Below are 22085 nucleotides of genomic sequence, written 5' to 3'. Positions count from 1 at the left end.
ACTCTCTTGTGATATATAGTCTAGATGACCATGAACACATCACAAGCAATATGACCAAAATCAGTGGTATGTATCACAAGTTTTATGGGTGTTGAATTCATTAAACCACATTAAATCAGCCCATAATATGATTTTTAAATCAGCCCATATATATGATTTTTTTTTTTTAAGATTTTTTTAATAATTACTGTTTTGTGATATATAATCTAGAGATGACCATGAACACATCACAAGTGGTTTGACCAAAATCAGTGGTATGTATCACAAGTTTTATGGGTGTTAATGTCCAATATCCAATATCCAATATCAAACCAATTCAACCGCGGTCTATTTTATTACACCTGGTACTCTGGCTGGCTGGTCACTTTTGTTAGATGATAGAAATAAAACTCCCAAGTGGTTGTTGACTTTGATTTTTATGTAATCTTTCATTAAGTCTTTTGTCTTATAGAAAACTATAGAAAGGGGTATTTGTCACTTAATCGCATGATTAATGCTTGTTAGGTGAAATAGGCAAATATCCTTCACGATCCAACACCCTTCAGTGATTTGAAAGGGCAGTTTTTCACCCATAAAAATGTCAAATTGACTGACACTGTTTGGGTGTTAGATTACTTTGATTTTTATGTAATCTCTCATTAAGTCTTTTGTCTTATAGAAAGGTGTATTTGTCACTTAATCGCATGATTGCATGAGGAAGATGAATCATGGTTAGAGGCATCTGTTAAAAGATGTCATCATTCAGTTCAATAAGAGGTTTATAGTAGCAAAGAAATAAATGGGCATCTCAACAAACTTCAGACGCAGTTCAGGACTTGTATGTGCTTTTTTTTTGCTGTTTTATAGGAAATATCAAATTCTATTTATGAGTCATTTTGACTATTTCTTTTAGTGAAAAATTACCCTTTCAAATCACTGTGGTTGTTGGATGTTGAAGGATATCTGCTTATGTCACCTCTTTATTTTATTTTATTTTATTTAGTGATTCACCGATCAACCAGGTGGTAATTGGGATCAGAGGATTCTCATCTAATTCAATTCAATTCAATTCAATTTTATTTATATAGCGTCTAATACAAGAGATGTTGTCTCTAGACGCTTTCCAGAGACCCAGAACATGGAACATCTGACCAATTCTAATTGGTAGTGGCCAATATTGGCTGCTGATATTGGTCATTCTGGTCTGACTGATATTATTTTTATTTTATTTATTTGTTTGTTTTGGTGGTGTTTTTTTTTATGGGCACATTATATGCACAACCTTGAAAAATCGGAATACTGATAAATCCCTTTCCCCTCCTGCATCATCATGAAAACAGTTACGCAGGAGGAGTTTTTGGCAGCCTACAAGGCAAAACATATATAAATTGGGGTTAACAACAACCAAAACATTTCAAATAATGAACCGAATCTGTCAATCAAAACAACGTCACCTTGCTGGGCATACTCACTGTTATGAAGCTAAGACATGTTAAGAGGCTAAAAAAGCTAAAGCCAGTAGAGTATTCATCCTGCAGCTCCTGTTATCTCTTATTGCTGATGATTTTAATGTAATTTTTTCAAAATCAACCTTTGAGGTAATTGGAATCAGCAAAAAAACTGTTATTGGGACCTCTGTTTATGATCTAGGGAAATGATGGAAACTTTTCATTTTTCCCCAAATACTGCACTTGTGATTGAATGAATACTAGTTTGATTGATAAAGAAAACTCACCTTTATTTTCTCTCTATTTTCCAAGGAGAGATCAGGGTAGAGCCATGGCTGAGCTGTCTACTTTTTCCCCATCGCCACCTTCATTGGGTGATCATCATGCAGCTCCATCCATCAGTTCGTCTTCGTCAGTACTCCCTGCTTCAAGCAACCCCGTTCCCCAGGCTGTGCAGGAAATGCCCATACCCAAGTCTTCCCTTTACAATGACAAAGCTTTGTCTGGAAGCACTCCTGCAACACTCTCGGGGGGTTCCCCCTTGACCCCCCACCTGCCCACAAGTCCTGCAGAGTTCATTGCGGAGACTGCTCTCGCATCGTCGCTAAATGAGTCTGTTCCACAAAGAGAGGAATCGACGAGGAAGGAAACGGAGGCTGGATCTCTTGTGAATAAACAGGAGACAATGACCAGTGGCCCAGCTGCTGTGGAGCTCTTGAATACTGATACTGAAACTGAAACGTCAGAGCTGGCGAGCGAGCCTTCAGCTCTGAGGAAAGAGCTACAGGTATCCCCTTCTGATCTTAATCCCGGCCCAAATCTGTACCCCAGCGTGCATGTCACTAAAAACCCAAACCCTGTCCTGGACGATGGAGAACCATCGGAGGGGGATTCAAGTGCTACACCTGCTTCTGCAGCAACATCAACAATCGATGAGGAGAAACCTCCGTCTCTCCCGCAAGCACAAAAACCTGAAAGCGACCCTTCTCCTCCTCCTCTTCCCCCGAAACCAGACGTTGCCAGTGAGGCCACAAAAGAAGAACTTCCCGAAACCCCCACCAGAGCTGGGCCCGCTAGCCCTCCTGTCCCGCTGATTCACGAGCCATGCATCCCCCTACCGAACCCCAGCCGGCGGGCCGCCCCTGACAACCTCAGCTATCTAGAATCCGCCAGCCTGATGTCTGGAACGTTGGAGTCCCTGTCTGGACTGGGAGAAGACGGCAGCTCCGTGGGCTCCGACTCTGAGATCAACGGCCTGACCATCAGGCGCACTGATAAATACGGCTTCTTGGGTGGGAATCAGTATAGCGAAGCAAGGTGAGCAATCAGACTTGTGTTAATCATTCACTCGCCCTGCTATTTTTCAAATCCGTACAACTGACTAATTTTTATAACGTTAAGCATCAAGATTTACAATATTCTTAAACACATTTACAGAGTGGGTGTGAGCGTGTGTAAGTGAAACAAAGATATTTGTTTTTATTGTGATTTTTCCATCCAGAATGTTTGTAATATGATATACAATCAAGGCCACATACATGGATTTTTACAGATAAATGTACATCCTGCTCAGCCACCTTCCTTTTAAAAAGTTGGCCTATTTGACCCAGAGAGATCCTCCTTTTTTTTGTCTTACCCATCTTCTTTATTTAGTCTGAGCCTCTCATTATTGTATTCCTCTTTTTCTCTGCTGCACTAAACATATCTGTCTGTCCTTTATCTCCCCTTGGTCTGACTCAGATAATGCTGAGAGCGCTTTTGTGACTCAATATGTACTGACTTTGTGCGTCTGTGGCATCACCCTCCCCACACCCAACTGCCCTCTTCTCTTTTTGTCAGATTTGCTTCCGTTTATCAGATAGGCTAATTGCACTTCCACTAATAATTAAACTTTTACCGATGTACTGTTAGTAATGGCGGGGCATTCTGATCACCCTTTTTTTTGTGGTTGTTGTGTAATTGAGGAATTCAGCATAATGTTGTGGAAACACAGAAAGTGTAGTAATACTTTCATGTCACTAGAATAACAGATATCTAGCCGTAATTTAGGATTATGAGAAGAGGAAAAGCAACTTCCCTTTTCTGTCAGTGATGGGGTCATCTTTTTATTACTCACTATTTCAGCGAAAAGGAACTTCGAGTTGAAGTTGCTAGGCAGAGGGAACTGAAATGGCTTGATATGTTCACCCACTGGGATAAGTGGATCAAACATCGTTTCCAGAAGGTATGCATGCCAACACTCTGTTAGGATTTGTGAGTGATTATGAATGAGAACTGTAAGTGAATGGCAACGTTTCAGTGTGCCCTAGATCAATATACATTGGTCATACCTGGCAGAAAATGATGGTTAATGTGTGTCTACCTCAGGTGAAGCTGCGCTGCAGGAAGGGAGTCCCATCCTCTCTCAGGGCCAGAGCCTGGCAGCTGCTCTCCAACAGCCAAGAGCTCCTGGAGGCCAACCCTGGGAAATTTGATGTGGGAATTGTTTTTTTATTTATTCTTTAATTATTTCTTAATTATTTTTTTTTAAGAAAAAAAGGTAGTCTTGGATTTTCATAGTCAAACAATGGAAAAAAAAGATTTTATTTTATTTTTCTTCCTTTAAATGAGGTCCTTGAAGAGTAAAGAATGAGCTGTAATGTTTTGACTGAGTAACTGGCTGTAAGTGGGTTCTACTGAACAGGGCAATTTCAGCTCCAGGGGTGCTGAAGGGGCGCAGGCGCAGACCAAGAGAGCTGTAAGCCTCTTATCAGGAATGGTAATCCTGCCTGTAAGGGGCCTGCATCTTTGTCCCAAACAGGATGGTCTGGCCTTGCCCAGCGTGGCACTCAGCAGTTTATGTACTCTTATGTCTGTTACATGACAGATCGTTTATCATTTGCATTTTGTTTTGAGTTTTTTTCCATTAAGTCAGATTTTTTTTAATTTTTTTTTAAGAGGTCTTCGTATTGTAATTTACTTTAATGGCCACAATAATGAATTGAAAGTAATTTTTTTATATATATATATTTTTTTATTTTATTTTTTTCATGCAGGAACTAGAGCGGGAGCCAGGTGAAGCTAAATGGCTGGACATCATAGAAAAGGATCTTCACCGGCAGTTCCCCTTTCATGAAATGTTTGCTGCTCGTGGTGGTCATGGGTAAAATTATCTGCACTGTTTTTGTTTTTATTTTCCTTATTAAATATGCATTAAAAATAAAAACATGACACTTGAAGGTGCAAACTACTCAATGTTTAATACTTGGGGCAAGTAGTACCTAGTACCACGATACCTAATAATCGACTTCTGTAGAGGATGCAGGCCATGGCCACAGGACATCTACAAGTGTAATCTGAGTCTATAAGAAACACCTCACCTGCACTCTTAACACTTAAAGCAAACATCCTCTACTTGAAAATGTATCAGATTGCATTAGATTAAACTCTGTTATTGCACTTGTACAGTACAGAGCAATGAAACGCAGCGTAGGATCTAATCAGAAGTACAATAAGCAGCAAGTGCAGGTTGTATGTAAAAAATATGTGGAGATAAAGGCAGTGGGTTTATTCCATCAACATGACATACGGATGGATTTGTGCAATAAATGTGTGTACACTATACCAAACTAAACATAATTTACTGATGGATATGCATAACAACACATTAAACTACATAAAACGGGGCAGAGATGTGTGTGGAGAAGAAAACTGTTATTGATAAAGCATAATAGGGAAAAAGATGCAGAGAATTAGATGGATTAGTTTGGATGGGGAGTGTTTACACCAAAATTCACCCTGTTGACCACTTGGTGATTGTCATTGTTCATGCAGACAACAGGATCTGTACCGAATCTTGAAGGCCTACACCATCTACCGGCCGGATGAGGGCTACTGCCAGGCCCAGGCGCCGGTGGCGGCTGTACTGCTCATGCACATGCCTGCTGAGGTGAGAGGTTCCCATGAGTATGTGTTGATTCAGTCGTGGCCTCCTGTCTCTACTTATCTGACACTGCATGATAAAAGGGAGTAAAAAAGCAGAACAAAGCTGAGACTTTACTTTTTCATCCTTATTTAAATGGGAGTTTCTTGCTTTTTAATGTGGAGCAGGATGACTGATCATTGGTAAAGCGTCTTCTGGGTATCGGGTGTGGCTTCAGTCCTCTGACCTCACTACACTTGCTGAGTGTTTATCTAGTTAAAGGGGACCTATTATCAAAAACAGGTTTTTTCTTGCTTTAACATATATAAAGTGGTCTCCCCTCAACCTGCCAACTCAGAGAAGGAGGAAAGAAACCAAATTCTGCAGTGTCTGTACAGCCGCCCGGATGAGCCGTCCAGTGTGATGTGGATCTACGAGCCGTTAAGATTCTGCTCCCTTTCGTTACGTAACCAAAATGCAAACCACGCCCACAACTAAACACCATGTCATAACTGCATGCGAACGTCCGACTATCGCGTCGCACTGCGTGACATCGGACACTCTCTGTCCATCTCCCTCCAGCAGCTGCCACTTTATTGAGGTTTTTGTAGTGAAATGAGGAGGAATCATAGAGATAACTTCTCATTTTAACTAACTGGATCAGCCGGGAAGAAAATAGAAGCAGGGCGTCCGACAAATTTTCAGCTCAAAACGGCGCACCGCGTCGCTGCGGACAGTTAGGACAGTCCAATAGAAAATAAAGCAAATGGATGGATGGAATTGATTTTGTCGCTGACACTCGCTCGCATCGCATGCAGTTAGGACACGGTGTAACTCCGCCGGCCGGAGCTTCCGCCATTTTTTCGTAGCGGTGTATCGCGTCATTCAGGCAGCCAATCAGCACAGAGCCTCATTATCATAGCCCCGCCCACTCAGAATCCCTCATAGGATGATAAAGACATGGTTTAGAGGCTGAACTTCTAATTTATTTAGCAAAAACAATCAAAAGTTTGTTTTTAAGACATTCAAAGCCTGTTTAAAATAGGGATTTGATGCCATGATAGGTCCCCTTTAAAGTGTTCTTGTGATTTCAAATCACGGCAGATGTGAGTTTAACAAAAGGACTTATTTGGAGTTATTTTTCCTCTTAACTTTCACAAGATCGCACTTCTTCGTTTCCATTTTTTGTCTATGAATAATATGATTACATCATCGTCAACTTGCTCTGTCGGTAACACTGGATTATGAAACTGTTGAGTTCTTGCATAATCCTGCACTTGAAAGAAGGATTTTTCACATTTGCTCGGCGCGAAACAGAAAGAAGCAGCACTGTGATTTAATTAACGGATGGTCGTTGTGATTTGGTTCTGTTCTGCAGCAAGCTTTTTGGTGCCTTGTCCAGATATGTGAGAAGTATCTCCCGGGCTACTACAGCGCTGGACTGGTGAGTGTCTGAACAGTCTCAGTGCTTGTCCTGATGGTTTCTCATCTTTGCTGATGAACCATCTTTCTCTTCCAGGAAGCGATACAGCTGGATGGCGAGATCTTCTTCTCTCTGCTTCGGCGCACGTGTCCGATGGCATACCGGCATCTTAAGAAGTTCAAGATTGATCCAATTCTGTACATGACCGAGTGGTTCATGTGCATCTTCTCCCGCACGTTGCCGTGGTCCTCCGTGCTGCGCGTATGGGACATGTTTTTTTGTGAAGGTATAACTCTGAATCTGGTTGTTATTTTTCCTTTTGCGGTTTGACGGAAACTTGAACGCAGCTCTCTGTTTGCAGGAGTTAAGATCGTGTTTCGTGTCGGTCTGGTGCTGCTAAAACAGATGCTTGGATCAGTGGATAAGCTGCGGGAACTACAGGGCATGTACGAGACCATGGAACGTCTAAGAAACATCGCACCCGACCTAATTCGAGAGGACATATTAGTACAGGAGGTGGGTCTCTCCGTCTCTTAAAGCAGGGGTGTCAAATGTGCGGCCCGAGAGAGGTTTTCATGCGGCCCGCAAGAAGTTTCCAATGCAAAAAAACGAAATGTTAATTTACTAAAAAGGAAGGCATAAATAATTGCAATGAATCGCAGCATATCCGATAATATATTTCTTTTACAAATCCATCGTTATTCCACAAAGAGAGCAGTTTTCGACATTGTTTTTGTTTTGTAGAATGCATTTGCCGATTTTATTTCTTTGTAGACGGTCGTTATTTTATTAACTGACTACTATTATATATTTTCGCAGGAAAAATATCACTGCTAAAAAAGATGATAGAACATATTTATTCAGAGAATTTCAGTTTTGAATACGAGGATAGTGACAAAGTAAAACAGTTAAAAAAGAAGTGCTGACTTTTTCGGCACTCTGGCGTAAATATCTGCGCCAATTTTTAAAAATAAATACACTTAATTGTACTGGAAAAATCTCTAAATCACAAAGAAACACTCTCGGATGTAATAAGAAAGAATTTGCTTTTAATTAAATTACCTATCAAAAAAAGTTAAATATAAAAAAAACATACTTATTTCTGTTTATCTTTGTAAAATTATATTAAAAGTATCTTACATAATTTGAAAAAAAACCTGAGAAATTTCAAGAAAAGATCCTGAAGAAATATATTTTACATAATTAGAGTGTAAACAAAGTGCATATTTCCTTTAAAATTAACTAAACTGATATTGGATTAGATAACAATAGTAAAAAAAAAAGAATTAGAAAAAATAATTTTCGCACCGTTTTTGTTATTTTGAGCGTGCGGCCCGCGAGAAAAAAATTGGTCAAATCCGGCCCGCCAAGCAAAATGAGTTTGACACCCCTGTCTTAAATGCACCCATTCTCCAGATAATGCTTCTGTTTTTACTCATAGACACGAGTTATGAGTCACTTTTTCATGCAGTGCCTGGCCAACCACTCTCTACTTCCTCTGTCTATCTCGTTCTTGTCTTACGTGCTGGTTTTCCAGATCATTACGCTCCCGGTGACCGAGGCACTCATTGAGAGGGAATGTAGCGTTCAGGTGAGGAAATGGAGGGAGTCGCGAGGGGAGCTGACGCACCAGCCCGTCCGTCGCCTCCACGGTACCAGAGCCATCTACGAGTATAAGCGGCGTGCCTCCTCCATCAGCTCCGGTGGGAGCCTGTCTTTCCTCGGGAGCTCCATCCCGCCTCCAGGACCCCTCCGGGCCTCCTCCAGCCTCCTCTCGCTGCCTGGTTTCCGCAAGTCTAAAGCTCCTTTCCAGTCCCACAATAAAAAAATGTCTTTCTCTGGGCCTTCGGGAATGGAGGCGCTGCCGCCGCGTTCTCCACCCGCAGCCGTGTCGAGCCCGAGCCGAGGCCCGAGTCATAAACCTCCGATGCCTCCGACGGCAGGTCAGAGGGCGGCAGCCTCCCACGTTCAGAGTCCTCTGGTCGGCGATGCAGCCGGGTCTTCCCAAGGCCCGAGTCGAGCTGCGGGGGGAACCGCGGCACAGGGCCGTCCTGCGTCTCCGGCACCCGCCCAAAGCACTGTCCCGCCCAACACTCTGGCCCCCTCGGGCAAGACCGTCTCCGAGCAAATCACCCCTACCCTCCCCTCTCCCACCGCAAACAATTCCCCCCTGCAGCCGTGCCCGGACGCGCAGAGGGAGGCGACGCCGACGACGGCCGACGCCGGGGCTGCGGAGGAGGAAGGAAAGAAGAAGAAGAAGAGCAAAGACGATAAGAAGAAAGAAAAGGAGGATGAGAAGAAAAAACTGAAGGAAAAGAAGGAGAAGGAGCGGGCTGAAAAGGAGAGGCTTAAGAAAGAGAAGGAGAGGCTAGAAAAAGACAAGAAGAAAGGGGGGAAGAAAAAGGAAAAAGTGGGCGGAGACGCAGAGGACAAAAACGGAGCGACAGCAGCGAAGGATTCGGCCTAGCTTTCACCCCTTTTATCAGGATAATGAAAAGGGAGGCTGAACAAAAAATAAAAAGAGGTCAAAGGACAAAAGACCTAAAGAACAGAAGGAATAATTAATACAAAAAATGGGATGGCTTCCTGTATCACGCATCAATCCACTTAATGCAGTTCAAGGACTACGGAGGAGACGACTGGATTCATGGTTTTAATAGCACCAAGAGGGGCATTTCGCTTCCTGCTTAATGCTTTATTTTTCACTGAGTTTTATTGACATGGGATAAACATCCTTCTTCAACTGGAGCACAGGCTGTGAACCTGAACTTTTGTTTTCTTTCAGAAATTTACAGTCATTTTCTTTTAGTTTGAATTATTTCATTTTTTTTTTTTTTTTAATTAATGTTATTTTGATAAGATTGATGGAAACTGCTAGAGATTGCAAGGGATTGTTGAAGTGAATATTTTCAGAAATAGTGCCATAGATCACGTTAATTATTTAAAAGTATAGCTACAGTTCATAGGAATTTGTTCACACTCCATCCCTCCTGTCGAGTCTTATCCTTGGACAGGCTATCTGGATATCCTGGGAAAAAAATACTAAGCAAAAACCCCTTGAAGTCATCTCAAATGCAGGCACTGAAAGCAGAAATGCTATTTGTCTTGTTCAGGATGTATTTATTGTCTTGTTAAGTGTTGTGAGTGAGTGTGTGCCTTAGTAGTATAGTGAAAAGTGTTAATGTCGTATGTGCTCTCCCTCTGCCTGCTTTCTGTCTCCGATCAAACAAAAATTGCATCTCTTTTCTTTCTCTCCAAACAATGACTTTATTCCACGATCGGAATCGATCTGAGGCCGGTTGCAGTTGGAAAGAGGGACGAGTACAAATAGACTTATTTTTCCCCCCTCCTAACAAAATAAGGGGAACATGTATAGTGTTATTTTCTTTTATTTCAGGCTTGGATCCATATTTATTGTATCTGAAACTGAATTTTGCAGAAAAGGACAAAACAAAGAAGTCGTCACATAATTCACAAGAAAACTGCTTGTTTGAAAAAAATGCACGTGCAATAGATGTGCAAAATGTCAAGCAGACCAAATGTCCTGTAAAAACTGGCATTGATTTAGATTTAATTGGGTAAAATAGCGTGTGCGTTTGAACTCCGCCAAATTTCAGTCAGAAGTTGATTAACAGTTCCTGTACCTATTGGAATGTGATTTGAAGTATCTTAAACTAACGAAGGATGTGTTTTTGCACTTATGATTTCATCACGAAGCACCACAGAACTTGATGACTCCGTGTGCGTGGTGTCTTGGAGAAACTGGTCTCAACAGTTTGAAATCTCTGCCTTGAGGACCTACCTGTATCAGAAGCCACTTGACTGGAGCTGCCAGGTGTGCCAATGTAGCATTAATCTCTGGTCTTTGACCCGTGGGCTATGATGTATGTACAGTATGTACAAAGTGGTTAATTTAATCAACATAGTATATTATTAATTATTTTCAATTTTACTATTTTTCTATTTGAGGAACAAACACCTGGTGACTGGAATGAAGGCTGACTACAAAGTGTAGTTGCAGGAGGATTTATTTCCTTTCTTTTTCTTTTCTTTCCTTGGCATGTGAAGAGTCCTCTGCTTTTACACGACAAACTTAATGCATGTTTTCACTTTTTTTTTTTTTTAGGGTCTACTGTCATTGTTGGTTTGGTTGCATTAGGTTCACGAGTCTCCAGTTTATCAAAGTGCAGTATTAAATAGAAGTTGAGTGGGAAAATAATAAAAAAAAGGACCTCCAACAGAACATTTAGATCAGTGATCCGGGCAGGACCATTGGGAGGAAAAAGGTCTGAACTGTATAATATACTAAGAGGTGATTTATGAACTTTGAATCTCTCTTTAATTGAAATTCTTTAGTACGTCCGTCCCACAAAGTTGTGTTGTAACATTCATAATGGCTTATGAACTAACTCCCTAATCTATTTACACTCAGTGTTTCTGTACTGTAACATATTTATGCCTACATGAAATGGCACCGAACCCCGTCAGTATACTATGAGAAGTGCTGGTCAGTTAGTTCGAAACCATTTGGTGGCATAAACACAATGATGCTTTTTAACTGTACCGTTTCGTAGTTTACAATTAGAGGAAATTTGCGTAACATGTCCTCTGTAGTCATTGTTTTTCCACTTGCATAGTAATATAAATGTCACACACGGTCCCTACTCTATTTGGACGCTGATGAAGGCACAGACCGGTGCTGGGTTTGTGCGGGTAACTCCAAATGCATCTATGCAAACCGTCTTCCATTATGACCATGGTGCATGTGGTGGCGGCGGCACTGATTTGATCGCGGTGGGAAACCGAAAACCAGTGCTTCAAGTAGGTGTTTTTTTTTCCTCAGCGGGCCGATATTTAATGAGCAATACCTCCTCACTGCTCACATCTTGATCAAAGCCTTTTCATTGGAAGAACTGGAGACGATCAAAAGAATCTGACACAAGCTGTCGATTCTAGACTCAGCTCTGCAACATTGAGGATGAATTCAAACGACAACAACATAAACGACCCACTTCCATCTTCCTGTCTTATGTGCGTCTCCTCATTAATGCTGAAGTTACTACACTTGATTGGGAAGGACTCCACTGATTCAATAAAAACGTGTCTCAGCTGTTGTTGCCATGCCGTTATGTCTTTTGTGTCTTTAAGTTTACATGTCACTCTCACTCTGGCGGAAGTGAAATAGAATCATAGCTAAATAAATTCATTCCTTCAGATCGACAACTGTTGTATTTATAATTAATGACAATAATGACAATTGTGATGAATAATAAACCATAATATATTAAATCATTATGGTCTCTGTGTGGGTTTTTTTTGTTTGTTTTAGAGTTCAGTTTTGGCTGCTCATGTGACACCATACGACTTGTCATATGCCTGGAAAATCACAATAAAGTTATGGCTAAATTCTTCTTTAACAGGGAGAGGTTAGCTGTTGCTACTATAAAGACATGTTTTTGCAATTTATTTAGTTAATTTGGCATTGTAATACCACCTAAAATCACCAGTTTGTGAGTTTCTTCAGCTGTTTTATATTGAGACAAAAAATACATGGATGCAATAAATGTATTTTATCCACCAGGTCAAATAAAAGGACAAAAAAAGTTGCATCTAAATCAGCTTCTTGTAGATCCTAATGAGCGAATGAGAAAGCTGCTGTTACAATGCAAAGATCTTAAAACTTCTCCCAAATAACTCAACATGGGTTGTAGCAAGAGTTTCGTCTAAAATCTGAGGCACATGTGAAAAAGAAGGAAAAAAGAGGTTATAACAACTAAACATGTAATTAAACCAAATATTGTCCATTAATTACACAATTCATATAAAAAGAAACTAGATTAAGCAATTAATCCTGGAGACATTTGGGTTGGATTTCTGCTAATGCTGGTCGTATAGCTTATACTGCTTAAAAGTCTGCACAAAACTTAAAAAAAAAAGTGTAAATATACCATATAACTGAGAAACTGTTGATCAACTGTGAATTCTGACTGGGAGTCAGAGGTTTCCATGGTGATGAAATACGAGTGGCAGCTAGGGGTTTCCATGGTGACGAGTTCTGAGCATCAGGGGTTTCCATGGTGAGGTGAAGTGCCACATTGTATGTGAGTGAAATTGCACTAAAACCTAGTCTTGAGTTAAAGCTAAAAAGAAACCATAGCTCCACATTAAATGTCTTCACCTCGAAGAGTATAAGAGACTTAAGAGAGGACACATTTTTCCTGAGTTTTGATTAAATAAATTGAGACCTGTTGAGGAAAGATTCTCTCTTCTGAGCAGGTTAAAGAAAATACTTATTATTTTTTCTGACAATATTTAAAGTGGGATTGCACTTGCCCAGCAATCCCACCAATGAATCACATATCAGCAAAAGAAGAAGTCAAAGTTTTTCACTAAAGTGTAAGAGTTTGGCTGAAGGAAATTGGAATGGCTTGCTAAAAAATAAAAAAATATCCCAGCACCAACAAGGTGAATAGAAAACTCTAATATGTCCTCAGTTAATTATATGAGATCTCATGATAAGGGTTACAAACGAAGGGAGATAAAAATCATAAATGGTAAAAGAAGCGAGTAGGCCCGGGGGTGATGACATAATTTCAGAGGATGACCAGGTCTAAGTCTGAAAGTTATGATAGATACAGCAAAAAAAAAACCATCCTGAAAAGCCTAGATATTTACAATCACCAGTTAATTGGCAATTTAAAATCACCAATTAACCTGATGCACATGTTTTTTGACTGTAGGAGTGGAGATCCTGGAGAAAACAGACCCTAAAACCTCTGCTGGAATTTGAAAAAGCAGTCTTTTTCTTGTGACGGAAAATGCAGGTAAAGTGTGAACCACTTTTGTTTAAATGTAATGTATATTATTTTATAACATATATCCTTTCTTCCAAGGATTTAAGTGTACAAATGTTCCTTCACCTGAATATACAGGTGTAAAAAAGCTCCACCAGATGTCAGCAGATGTGTGTATAGGTCTCAGACAATCACGGAATTGACACTATTATACAAAAGGATAGTGATTTTATTCACATTTTGTCCCTTTTATTCGTTACAGAGAAAATTTAAGGATAAGTTGCTGGATGTGAGACAGCTTATGGAAAAAAAGGTGATTTACTAGAAGCTGGAAGGAATGGAGGGAAAAGAAATCGAAGACTTGAATGGTTTCTTTCGTCCCTTTCTCCATCCTCTCCTTCCGCTTCTTCTGTTTTCACTTTTCAAAAAAAAAGGAAAGAAAAAGAAAGCTGCCCTAACTTTCTTGGTGCAACTTTCTTTTTCTTTCCTTTTTGTTATCTGAGGATGCTCTGCCTCTTCTCACTTCCTCTACCCAAGAGGACGTCTTCAAAATTTGGAATGAGGCCCTCGTGGTTGGTGACGCCCCGGTAAACCCCCCCAGATACTGAGGGAGGCCCAGGGATAATGTTTCATTCACACAAACCCCTCAGAGGATTAAGCGGCAGGCCAGAAAGAGGTGAAGAGGAAGGAAAGAGAAGTTGTTGGAGTTTGCAAATTATTTTGCAGCATCATTTTATTGAAAATCATCTCTATTCCCCATAAGCAAACATAGACATGTCATGGGCATCAACCACCTCACGTGTCATTGTGACAAGTCCTTTGGTTTGAACATGAGTGGCTGAGCACACGGGTTTCCAGAGCAGGTAAGGGGGAGGAAGAGGAGGAAAGAAAAGGTAAGGTAAGGCAGAAAGCAAAGGGATAGCTGTCTTTCTTGTCTTCTAGATTTCTCTTTACTCCTCCTTCTCCTCTCCGTGTGTGATGACGTAGCAGATATTCTTGTAGTCTACATTGCCGGCCACATCGGGGGGGAAGGCGGACCACATGTTCTTGATCTGATGGAAAGAAACAGAGAGGGGAATTTATACGTTTTTGACGTCTAAGAATTTTCTCAAAATATAAAAATTAACCTGCAGTTGTTTTTTTAGCATCGAATGTACATATTTTGGGCTTTATTGACTTTCTTGAGGATAAAACCAGCCAAAAACAGCATTAAACTTATTTATTTTCACTATGAATTCTGGGAATCTGAGCCCATGCTTTCTTCGTTTTAGTTTTCCCTCCTTTCCTTCATGAATATATTGATCTCTAACAACCAAAAAGAACGATTTGGTGATTTATTTTACCTCCTCTGGGGTGAACCTGTCGCACTGAGTGGTCAGGAGCTCCTGGAGGCTGCATTAGACAAAGAAACATTCAGGGGATTATAAATTCATCCATTATATTTGAAAGTAAACTCATATTTTTTTTTTTTTTTAATCCTCACAATTCCTGCTTGATGCTTCCAGTACCCTCAGGGTCCAGGACTTTGAAGGCAGAGACGATGACGTCCTCGGGGTCAGCACCTGACAAGGGAAGGAGAAAGTGGAGGGTTTTAAAAAACCGAAGCAGTATTTTATCTCCAGCTGCTTCATCATTTTTTCAAAAATCTGCCCAAGTTCTTGGATGAGTGCACTTATATAAAAGAAAAAAGAAAGATATAAATGATAAAAGAACACATCTATGAGCAGTACTCGAGTTGTACAAAAAAATCAGGGGGGATGGTGGATTTTATTATATGGGGAAAGATAATTTGTGCTGATTACAAATAATATAATATATTACAAATAATAGCACTGACCAAAACACCTGCAGAAATACTGCAGGAATGACATAGCAGCAGTTAAATGCAGCCTTCTGTAAGCATTAAATATCCACTGGGCTTACATCAAATACATTAAAACACAAAAATAAAAAACGGTTTTCTGAACTTATCAATATGACTCTGTCCTTCACAGGATAAGTAAAATGGATCACGGCAAAAACTCAAAATCTTAACAAGAATATTAGTCTTATTTCTAGTTAAAATGTCTCATTTTAGTAAAAAAAAATCTCATTACACTTAAAACAAGACTCATCACTGGAAAAAACAACAATTTTCTCCTGTTTTCACTTAAAATAAGTAGAAAAATCTGCCAGTTGCTTGTAATGAGAAGATAAATCTTGTCCCACTGGCAGATTTTCCTACTTATTTCAAGTGAAAATTTACTTGAAACAGGGTGAAAATGGTCAAATAAGTTATTTTTCTGGTGTTATTTGTCTGGTGATGACTGTAAATGATGAAATAGCAGTAAAACCACAATCATTGATGAAATGACATAAGGGATGGAAAGGGGGGATGGCAGTTTTACAGGGGGGAGGATTTGGTCCGTTTTTATTACAGGGGGGATGCCTTCCCCCCTCATCCCCCCTCAACGCCAGTACTGCCTATGAGTAAGAGAGCAATGCCCACCCTTCAGCTTCTCTCCGAACATGGTGAGGAAGACGGTGAAGTTGATGGGGCCGCTGGCTTCCTTGATCATGGCATCCAGCTCCTCATTCTTCACGTTCAGTTGGCCTGAACAGAGCAAAGAATTTGAATCAAGGTGAGAAGAAGTCACCGGATACAAACCCACTCGTCCCACCGGTGAAGACCCGGCCCATCAGAACTCACCCATTGAAGCCAGGACGTCTCTCAGGTCATCTTTGCTGATGATGCCGTCTCTGTTCTGGTCAATGATTGTGAAGGCCTGGGGGTGGAAATGCCGGGTTTAATACTCAAACAAAAGCACGAGGGACAGGATCGGTCTTTGTGGACAGACATGAAGAAGCCGTCACCCCACTTTTTTGGACACCTCTGTCAGCTTTTGGTCTCTTACAGCGGCAGCTGGAAACTATCTTTGACACGGTGACGTACAAATGTACGACGGAGTATTAGGGCCAAACTAAAAAAAAAAAAAGGAAATTACGAGAATAAAGTCATAATAATATGAGAATAAAGTCGTAAAATTACGAGAATAAAGACACAATATTACCAGAATAAAGTCGTAATATTTTGAGAATAAAGTCGTAATATTTTGAGAATAAAGTCGTAACATTACGAGAATAAAGTCGTAACATTACGAGAATAAAGTCGTAATATTAAATATATTCTAAATATATAAATATAACTTCACAAGATGCTCAATATTCCTCATTTTAACATAGGGAGAAGACTGCTCTTCCTGTTAGAGGTCTCATAAATTACCACTTTATTCTCATAAATTACGACTTTATTCTCGTAATGCTACGACTTTATTCTCGTAATATTACGACTTTAGTCTCGTAATGTTACGACTTTATTCTCGTAATATTACGACTTTATTCTCGTAATGTTACGACTTTATTCTCGTAATATTACGACATTATTCTCATAATATTACGAGTTTATTCTATTACGACTTTATTCTTGCAACATTATGACTTTATTCTCGTAATTTTACTACTTTATTCTCATTATATTATGACTTTATTCTCGTAATTTCCTATATATATTTTTTTGTCTTAGTTTGGCCTTAATACTCCGTCGTAAAAATGTCCTCAGGGGATACCGTGTAAGAAAAAAAAAAAACGCTGCTCCCAGAAAGTGAGCTCAAGCCCACCGATGGGGCTTGAGCGTGTGAAGGGGGGGCTGGAGGGGTGTGGCCCTCGCTCATTTCTTACAAGTTAATTTGGGAAAGTATCACCAGCGAACAGCTGTCTGATTTAGTCTGCAATACGTGCATGAAACTTAAGATAACCTCTTGGACTTGAACTTGAACTGTCTCCCAACCCTCTCACTTTCTTACTCTCTCTCTCTCTCACAAGCTGCGGTTTACTGATGGCTACAAATAAAACCCTCCTGCTGGTATCTTTCCATCTGCCCAGTGTGCTAAGGTCATCATCATCATCAAGTCATATTTTCCCTAAGTGGCGCTCAAGGAGCTCGTATCACATATCGGAGGAGGAATGCTGGCAGTGTTTGTGGGTGCGTATCCCATGACAACACCCTCAAAATCCTGCCATCATCATTATCCAATCTCTCCACAGCAGGACTGGATCTTAATGAACTTCCCACATAACACTTGTGCAGCACTTTTATACTTTCTCCTCATGCTGTTTATATGTTGTTTTTTTTTTTTATCATATAACTTTTGAGAATATTAAGTGTCTTTTGTTCCTGCGTTAAAATATAGCGGCCCAGTTGTTCGACTCGGCCTTCAGGAAGAGCCTCAAAGAGCAGTTTCAATAACAGCTTAGCAAGAGGTCAAAGGTGAGCGAAAATATGGAGAGCTGCAGATGGCGTCAAATATTTCAGCACCGCTCCTAATGATGTTCTTATTAAACCGTCAGGGGAGACGGGGAGGCATGCCAAGCAGCAACTGCTCTGAAAATGGATCCAAGAGCTGCTAACGCGAGCTCTAACTTTGATAGCACACCCTTTTCAAGCTTCTTTGAGCTTTGACTGATTCGGATACGAGTGATGCTCGTGGAGCAGAAAAAGCACGATGTGTCACTGCGTTTTGAGACTACCTCACCTCTTTGTACTCCTGAATCTGGCTCTGCTCAAACATGGAGAACACATTGGAGGAGCCATCGGATGCTGCCTGCCTCCTCTTGGCCTTCTTTGGTGCCTGAAAGACAAAAACAAGGGCTTAAATCTACAAATAACTCTAACATTGATACCTTTTATTAAAATAAAATTAGTAAAATTAAATCAAAATTAAATTAAATTAATTAATTTAATTAAATTAGTTAAATTAAAATAACCCTTATAAATAGAACTGATAAAAATCACTTTTACGAGCCTTAAATTGGGATGCATTATATTTCTACTTATTTATTTCGGATTAGTGTTAGATGTCCTAAGTTGGGTCCTGCCTCTCAGGTTGGAAACTGAACATCTTGCAAGTTCAAGTGCAAACATTAACTTTGATAAAAAGCTTTTTCTTACTGAAGTTCTATTCTTTAATGATTATCTCCACTTCATTCCTGAATAACTATGGTTTTGGCATGCAATTTATGAATAAAACTTTCTTCAACTACTAGTAACATCTCATTGGTACCCAAACACCAAATTATAGCATCGCCACAAGTTCCAGCTATTCCAAAAATATCCACAAAATAAATGTCCAAAACCTACTGATCAATCTTGAATGTCTATTTCACGCTTAAACAGACAAAAGGAAGAGTAAATCCATAGGCCTGGCTCCAATCCCATGTTGATATTTCCATGAGGAGAGCACAGATGCAAGTGCCCTGGTACTCACCATCTTGGAACACTGTGGGTGGAGGTCTGGATGATCAAGAAAGACAAACTAGTGTGAAGCCGCGGTATACGTATATTCCCAGGGGTTTATATACCCCTCTGCAGGCCAGCCTATATTTAGGCGCAGCTTCAAGTTTGGATGGGGATAAAAAGAGAGAGGGTGGGAGAGAGGATGGTGAGCAAAGAACTGATGGCGAACGTGAAGGAGACAGAATGGCGAGACAGCCTATCGCCTTACAGGAGATCAGAAATAGACCCAGGAGTCTTGGAATTAATGAATCTGATAGCCGAGGGACTGTGCACCAGGTTCACAGTCCCACTTGGACTAATAAGGACATTCAGGACATAAATGCTTAGTTGGACCTCAGGACACTGTCCCTCCACCCTCGTTTTTGTCCACCACCATCTGCAGAAAGGCGCTGCGAAGAGACTCTGACTTTATTTTTGGTTTGTGATTTCCATTGCGATGTTATATCTTAGACCCGGAGCTATCGATGCAGCTCTTACCCTGTATGTACACGGCCCTGCCGGCTTTTTATAAGCTGCGAAGATGTTAATGTCACTTCTGAAAGTTTGTGTTATGTTATGTGATAACGGCAGGATCTTGCTCAGGAAATCAAGGATTTACTGTATGCACTGTATACATGTCTGCAACAGAAATACAACTTTACACACGGGACAAATATGACAGAAGAAATGTTTTCATCTAGTCTTGTCAATGCAGAGTTTTACATAATTCTCTAAATCAAAAAATTACCAATCTTTGGATATACTTCCTCATACACTTAATTAATTGATAATATTTAATTGGGAAGTTAAACATATGCATAAGGTGTCAAAATCAAGGAAATGAATCAAAGAATGAACACATTTTAATTTAAAACTGAAATGATAAAACCTTGTTTTATTTTAAGTGTGGGGATTTCCAAACTCCATAATAATGTCCTGAATTTGCACATTTAAAAATATACTTCAAAGCCCCAAAATATCCTAAAAGTTAAAGGAAGTACTCGTCAACAGCTAAACGGCCTTTGTTTTTATTGCTGTGTGACGTTATTTTAATGAAAGTCATTCATCGTGGATGAATCATATCCTTTTACTTCCTGCTGCTGCTGCTTTTTCTTTTTTCTCATCACTGCAAAGGTGTGTTTGCTGATTGGCCACAGTGAGGAAAACCTCCCCACCTGTCGTCCCCTCCTTTCACGCCCTCAAGCCCTCATGTTCCCCCCCTTAAATATAAGGGGATTACTTGGCAGGCTGCAGACATTCCCAGGGAGAACATAAAAGGGACAGCTGAGCGCGACCAAAATAGCTAAATAAACGTGATGGTCTGCCAATGCACCGGCTCTTGAGAGCAAAAGGCCTTTTTTGCTTCCTCCGATTGCTTTTTTTAATCTTTTACATCAAAATTTACAGACGAGATGAGCTGTTTTCATTTCATATATATATATTTTAATCTGGTCTTTATGCTAAATGTATTGTTGCTGTCTGTGATCTCTTCTCCTTGACAGTGTCACAGCCGGACATGAGTCATGTGTTTGTTCTTTGCTGGTTTCTACACCTCCGGGGATCTGGATTAGCGAGATCTTAGTGTCGGACACCCATGCAAACATTATTCTTGGGCCCTATTGTTCCCGGTCACTTTTATCCCGAGGCATTCGTATGAAAGGAACAACATCTATTAAGTTTTCTGTTCATTTTCTATTTTGATGGAGTAGTAAAGCAACAAAGAAGACAAAAAAGGTTTCATTTTGTGCTTTAAAACAACCCTCAAATTTCTCAGAAGACATTCAAGTTTAAAAGAGAAATCTGTTTTTGAAACTACATTTTGAGTACTACACATACAAAACAGCATACAGTATAACTGCTTCCATAGCAGTACGTGTGTCTTCCAATGTTGACTACTGAACATTTATGCAGTGAATGTGATGGTACAACATTTGTAAAATGGCCCTAGTTTTAAAATTATCCACATAATGCCGGATTTTGAAACCTTAATTTCTGAGGCCTCTGCAACACTCCCATAAAAAGATGTATACAAAAATATATAAATAAAATCAAAATGAGATAAAAGTAGTATCCATAATGATACAAAAAACATTTTTGAAAACAGTTAAAATACTAATTTTGAGGTTTTTTTGTGGCTATTGTAGACTTCTGTCTGATCATTGAGATGAAATCTACCAACACAGATCCGGACCTAGATGAGCCCAAACATGTACAGCGTTAGCTTCTTGCAGGACTGGACGTGTGTCTCTCTGTTGTTTCCTAAACCCCAAATCCTTCGCTCTGCTCAGAGTGACGCCGCGCTGACGTGAATAACGCTCAAGTCTGACCTCCACTCACAGCTTCAGGGGCTTGCAAAGGTCTTCTGCTCTCACATTAATGATTCACCACTTTGACTTCATGATTCATCCGACAACTCCAAGACTGCTAACTAAGCTGTGTGGAGAAACAGCAAGCTCGTTAAAGGGGTTGAAGTAGATTTCTGGACAATTTGTGAGAAGAAGACGCATCTAAAGTTCACTGTTATGCTCTTTGATGCCGTTTTCAGCTGAGTTCAAGCACCAGTGTGAGGCTGACACGATGGATGTGAAAGCATGTGACGCTTTGTTCATCGGTGTTTGCATATTTTCAAAGGTTTTAGTTTTTTTTGTTGAGAAATGTCATGTATTTGCGTCCACTGCATCAATATAATATCAATCATATCAGTCCATCTTCATGTAAGAAAAATTCAGCTTCTCTGATTTGTCATGCCTCTATTTCTGTTTTGATCATGTACTCTTTCTTTAGGTTTTAAACTATTAAATGTGAAAAAAAACGTTTTTAAAGCAATGCAATAGAATTCAATCTATTAATCAATTCTATTGATTAATGCATTCATTATGCATTAATCATTGTTCAATGTCATTAACTGTATTTAGAAAAATAAAATTTTTTAAATCTTTTCTCTTTGGTCCTGTGGGGAATCTTCTGTTTTCTTTCCACGCAACATGAGTGACGAGCTATCTTCAGAAATATGTCAAACTTTTCACAGATATTTCAGCTGACATGGTTTACTGACTTTACCCGTTTGTTTATTCGTGCACGCAGTTCTGCCACGAGGGCCCAAGTGTTTCTATGGGCGACAGATGGGTTACAGCAGCAGCAGGGGTGATGCTGTAAAACGAAGTGTCTGCGTGACTCACCTGTCAAATCTGACAGGTGAGCCCTAAATATATTTATAATATATATATAA

At 40.0% G+C, this 22085-nt stretch overlaps 2 protein-coding genes across 2 annotated transcripts in view; one reads left to right on the top strand and one right to left on the bottom strand.

Moving 5' to 3' along the window:
- Nucleotides 1–12034, top strand: part of LOC133421358 (TBC1 domain family member 10B-like) — a 13069-nt gene extending 1035 nt beyond the window's left edge. Inside the window, exons 2-10 of the mRNA XM_061710878.1 lie at nucleotides 1740–2744; nucleotides 3552–3651; nucleotides 3795–3902; nucleotides 4463–4569; nucleotides 5241–5355; nucleotides 6707–6772; nucleotides 6848–7037; nucleotides 7113–7267; nucleotides 8289–12034. Coding sequence (XP_061566862.1) covers nucleotides 1759–2744; nucleotides 3552–3651; nucleotides 3795–3902; nucleotides 4463–4569; nucleotides 5241–5355; nucleotides 6707–6772; nucleotides 6848–7037; nucleotides 7113–7267; nucleotides 8289–9218 — 2757 coding nt within the window. The 5' untranslated portion in view covers nucleotides 1740–1758 and the 3' untranslated portion in view covers nucleotides 9219–12034. The remainder of the gene's footprint in view (nucleotides 1–1739; nucleotides 2745–3551; nucleotides 3652–3794; nucleotides 3903–4462; nucleotides 4570–5240; nucleotides 5356–6706; nucleotides 6773–6847; nucleotides 7038–7112; nucleotides 7268–8288) is intronic.
- Nucleotides 12035–13753: 1719 nt separating this feature from the next.
- On the bottom strand, nucleotides 13754–19002 carry mylpfa (myosin light chain, phosphorylatable, fast skeletal muscle a). The gene is made up of 7 exons (XM_061710910.1): nucleotides 18849–19002; nucleotides 18117–18212; nucleotides 16235–16310; nucleotides 16034–16138; nucleotides 15029–15107; nucleotides 14889–14937; nucleotides 13754–14597 (listed from the first exon to the last, which is right to left on the bottom strand). Exons 1-7 carry the CDS (start codon nucleotides 18849–18851, stop codon nucleotides 14496–14498), a joined length of 510 nt encoding a protein of 169 aa, XP_061566894.1. The 5' UTR covers nucleotides 18852–19002; the 3' UTR covers nucleotides 13754–14495.
- Between the last annotated feature and the right edge of the window lie 3083 nt (nucleotides 19003–22085).

The sequence above is a fragment of the Cololabis saira genome, chromosome 21 (genome assembly GCF_033807715.1).
Source record: "Cololabis saira isolate AMF1-May2022 chromosome 21, fColSai1.1, whole genome shotgun sequence".
Lineage (NCBI taxonomy): Eukaryota > Metazoa > Chordata > Actinopteri > Beloniformes > Belonidae > Cololabis > Cololabis saira.
This window is presented reverse-complemented; position numbering and strand designations above follow the sequence as displayed.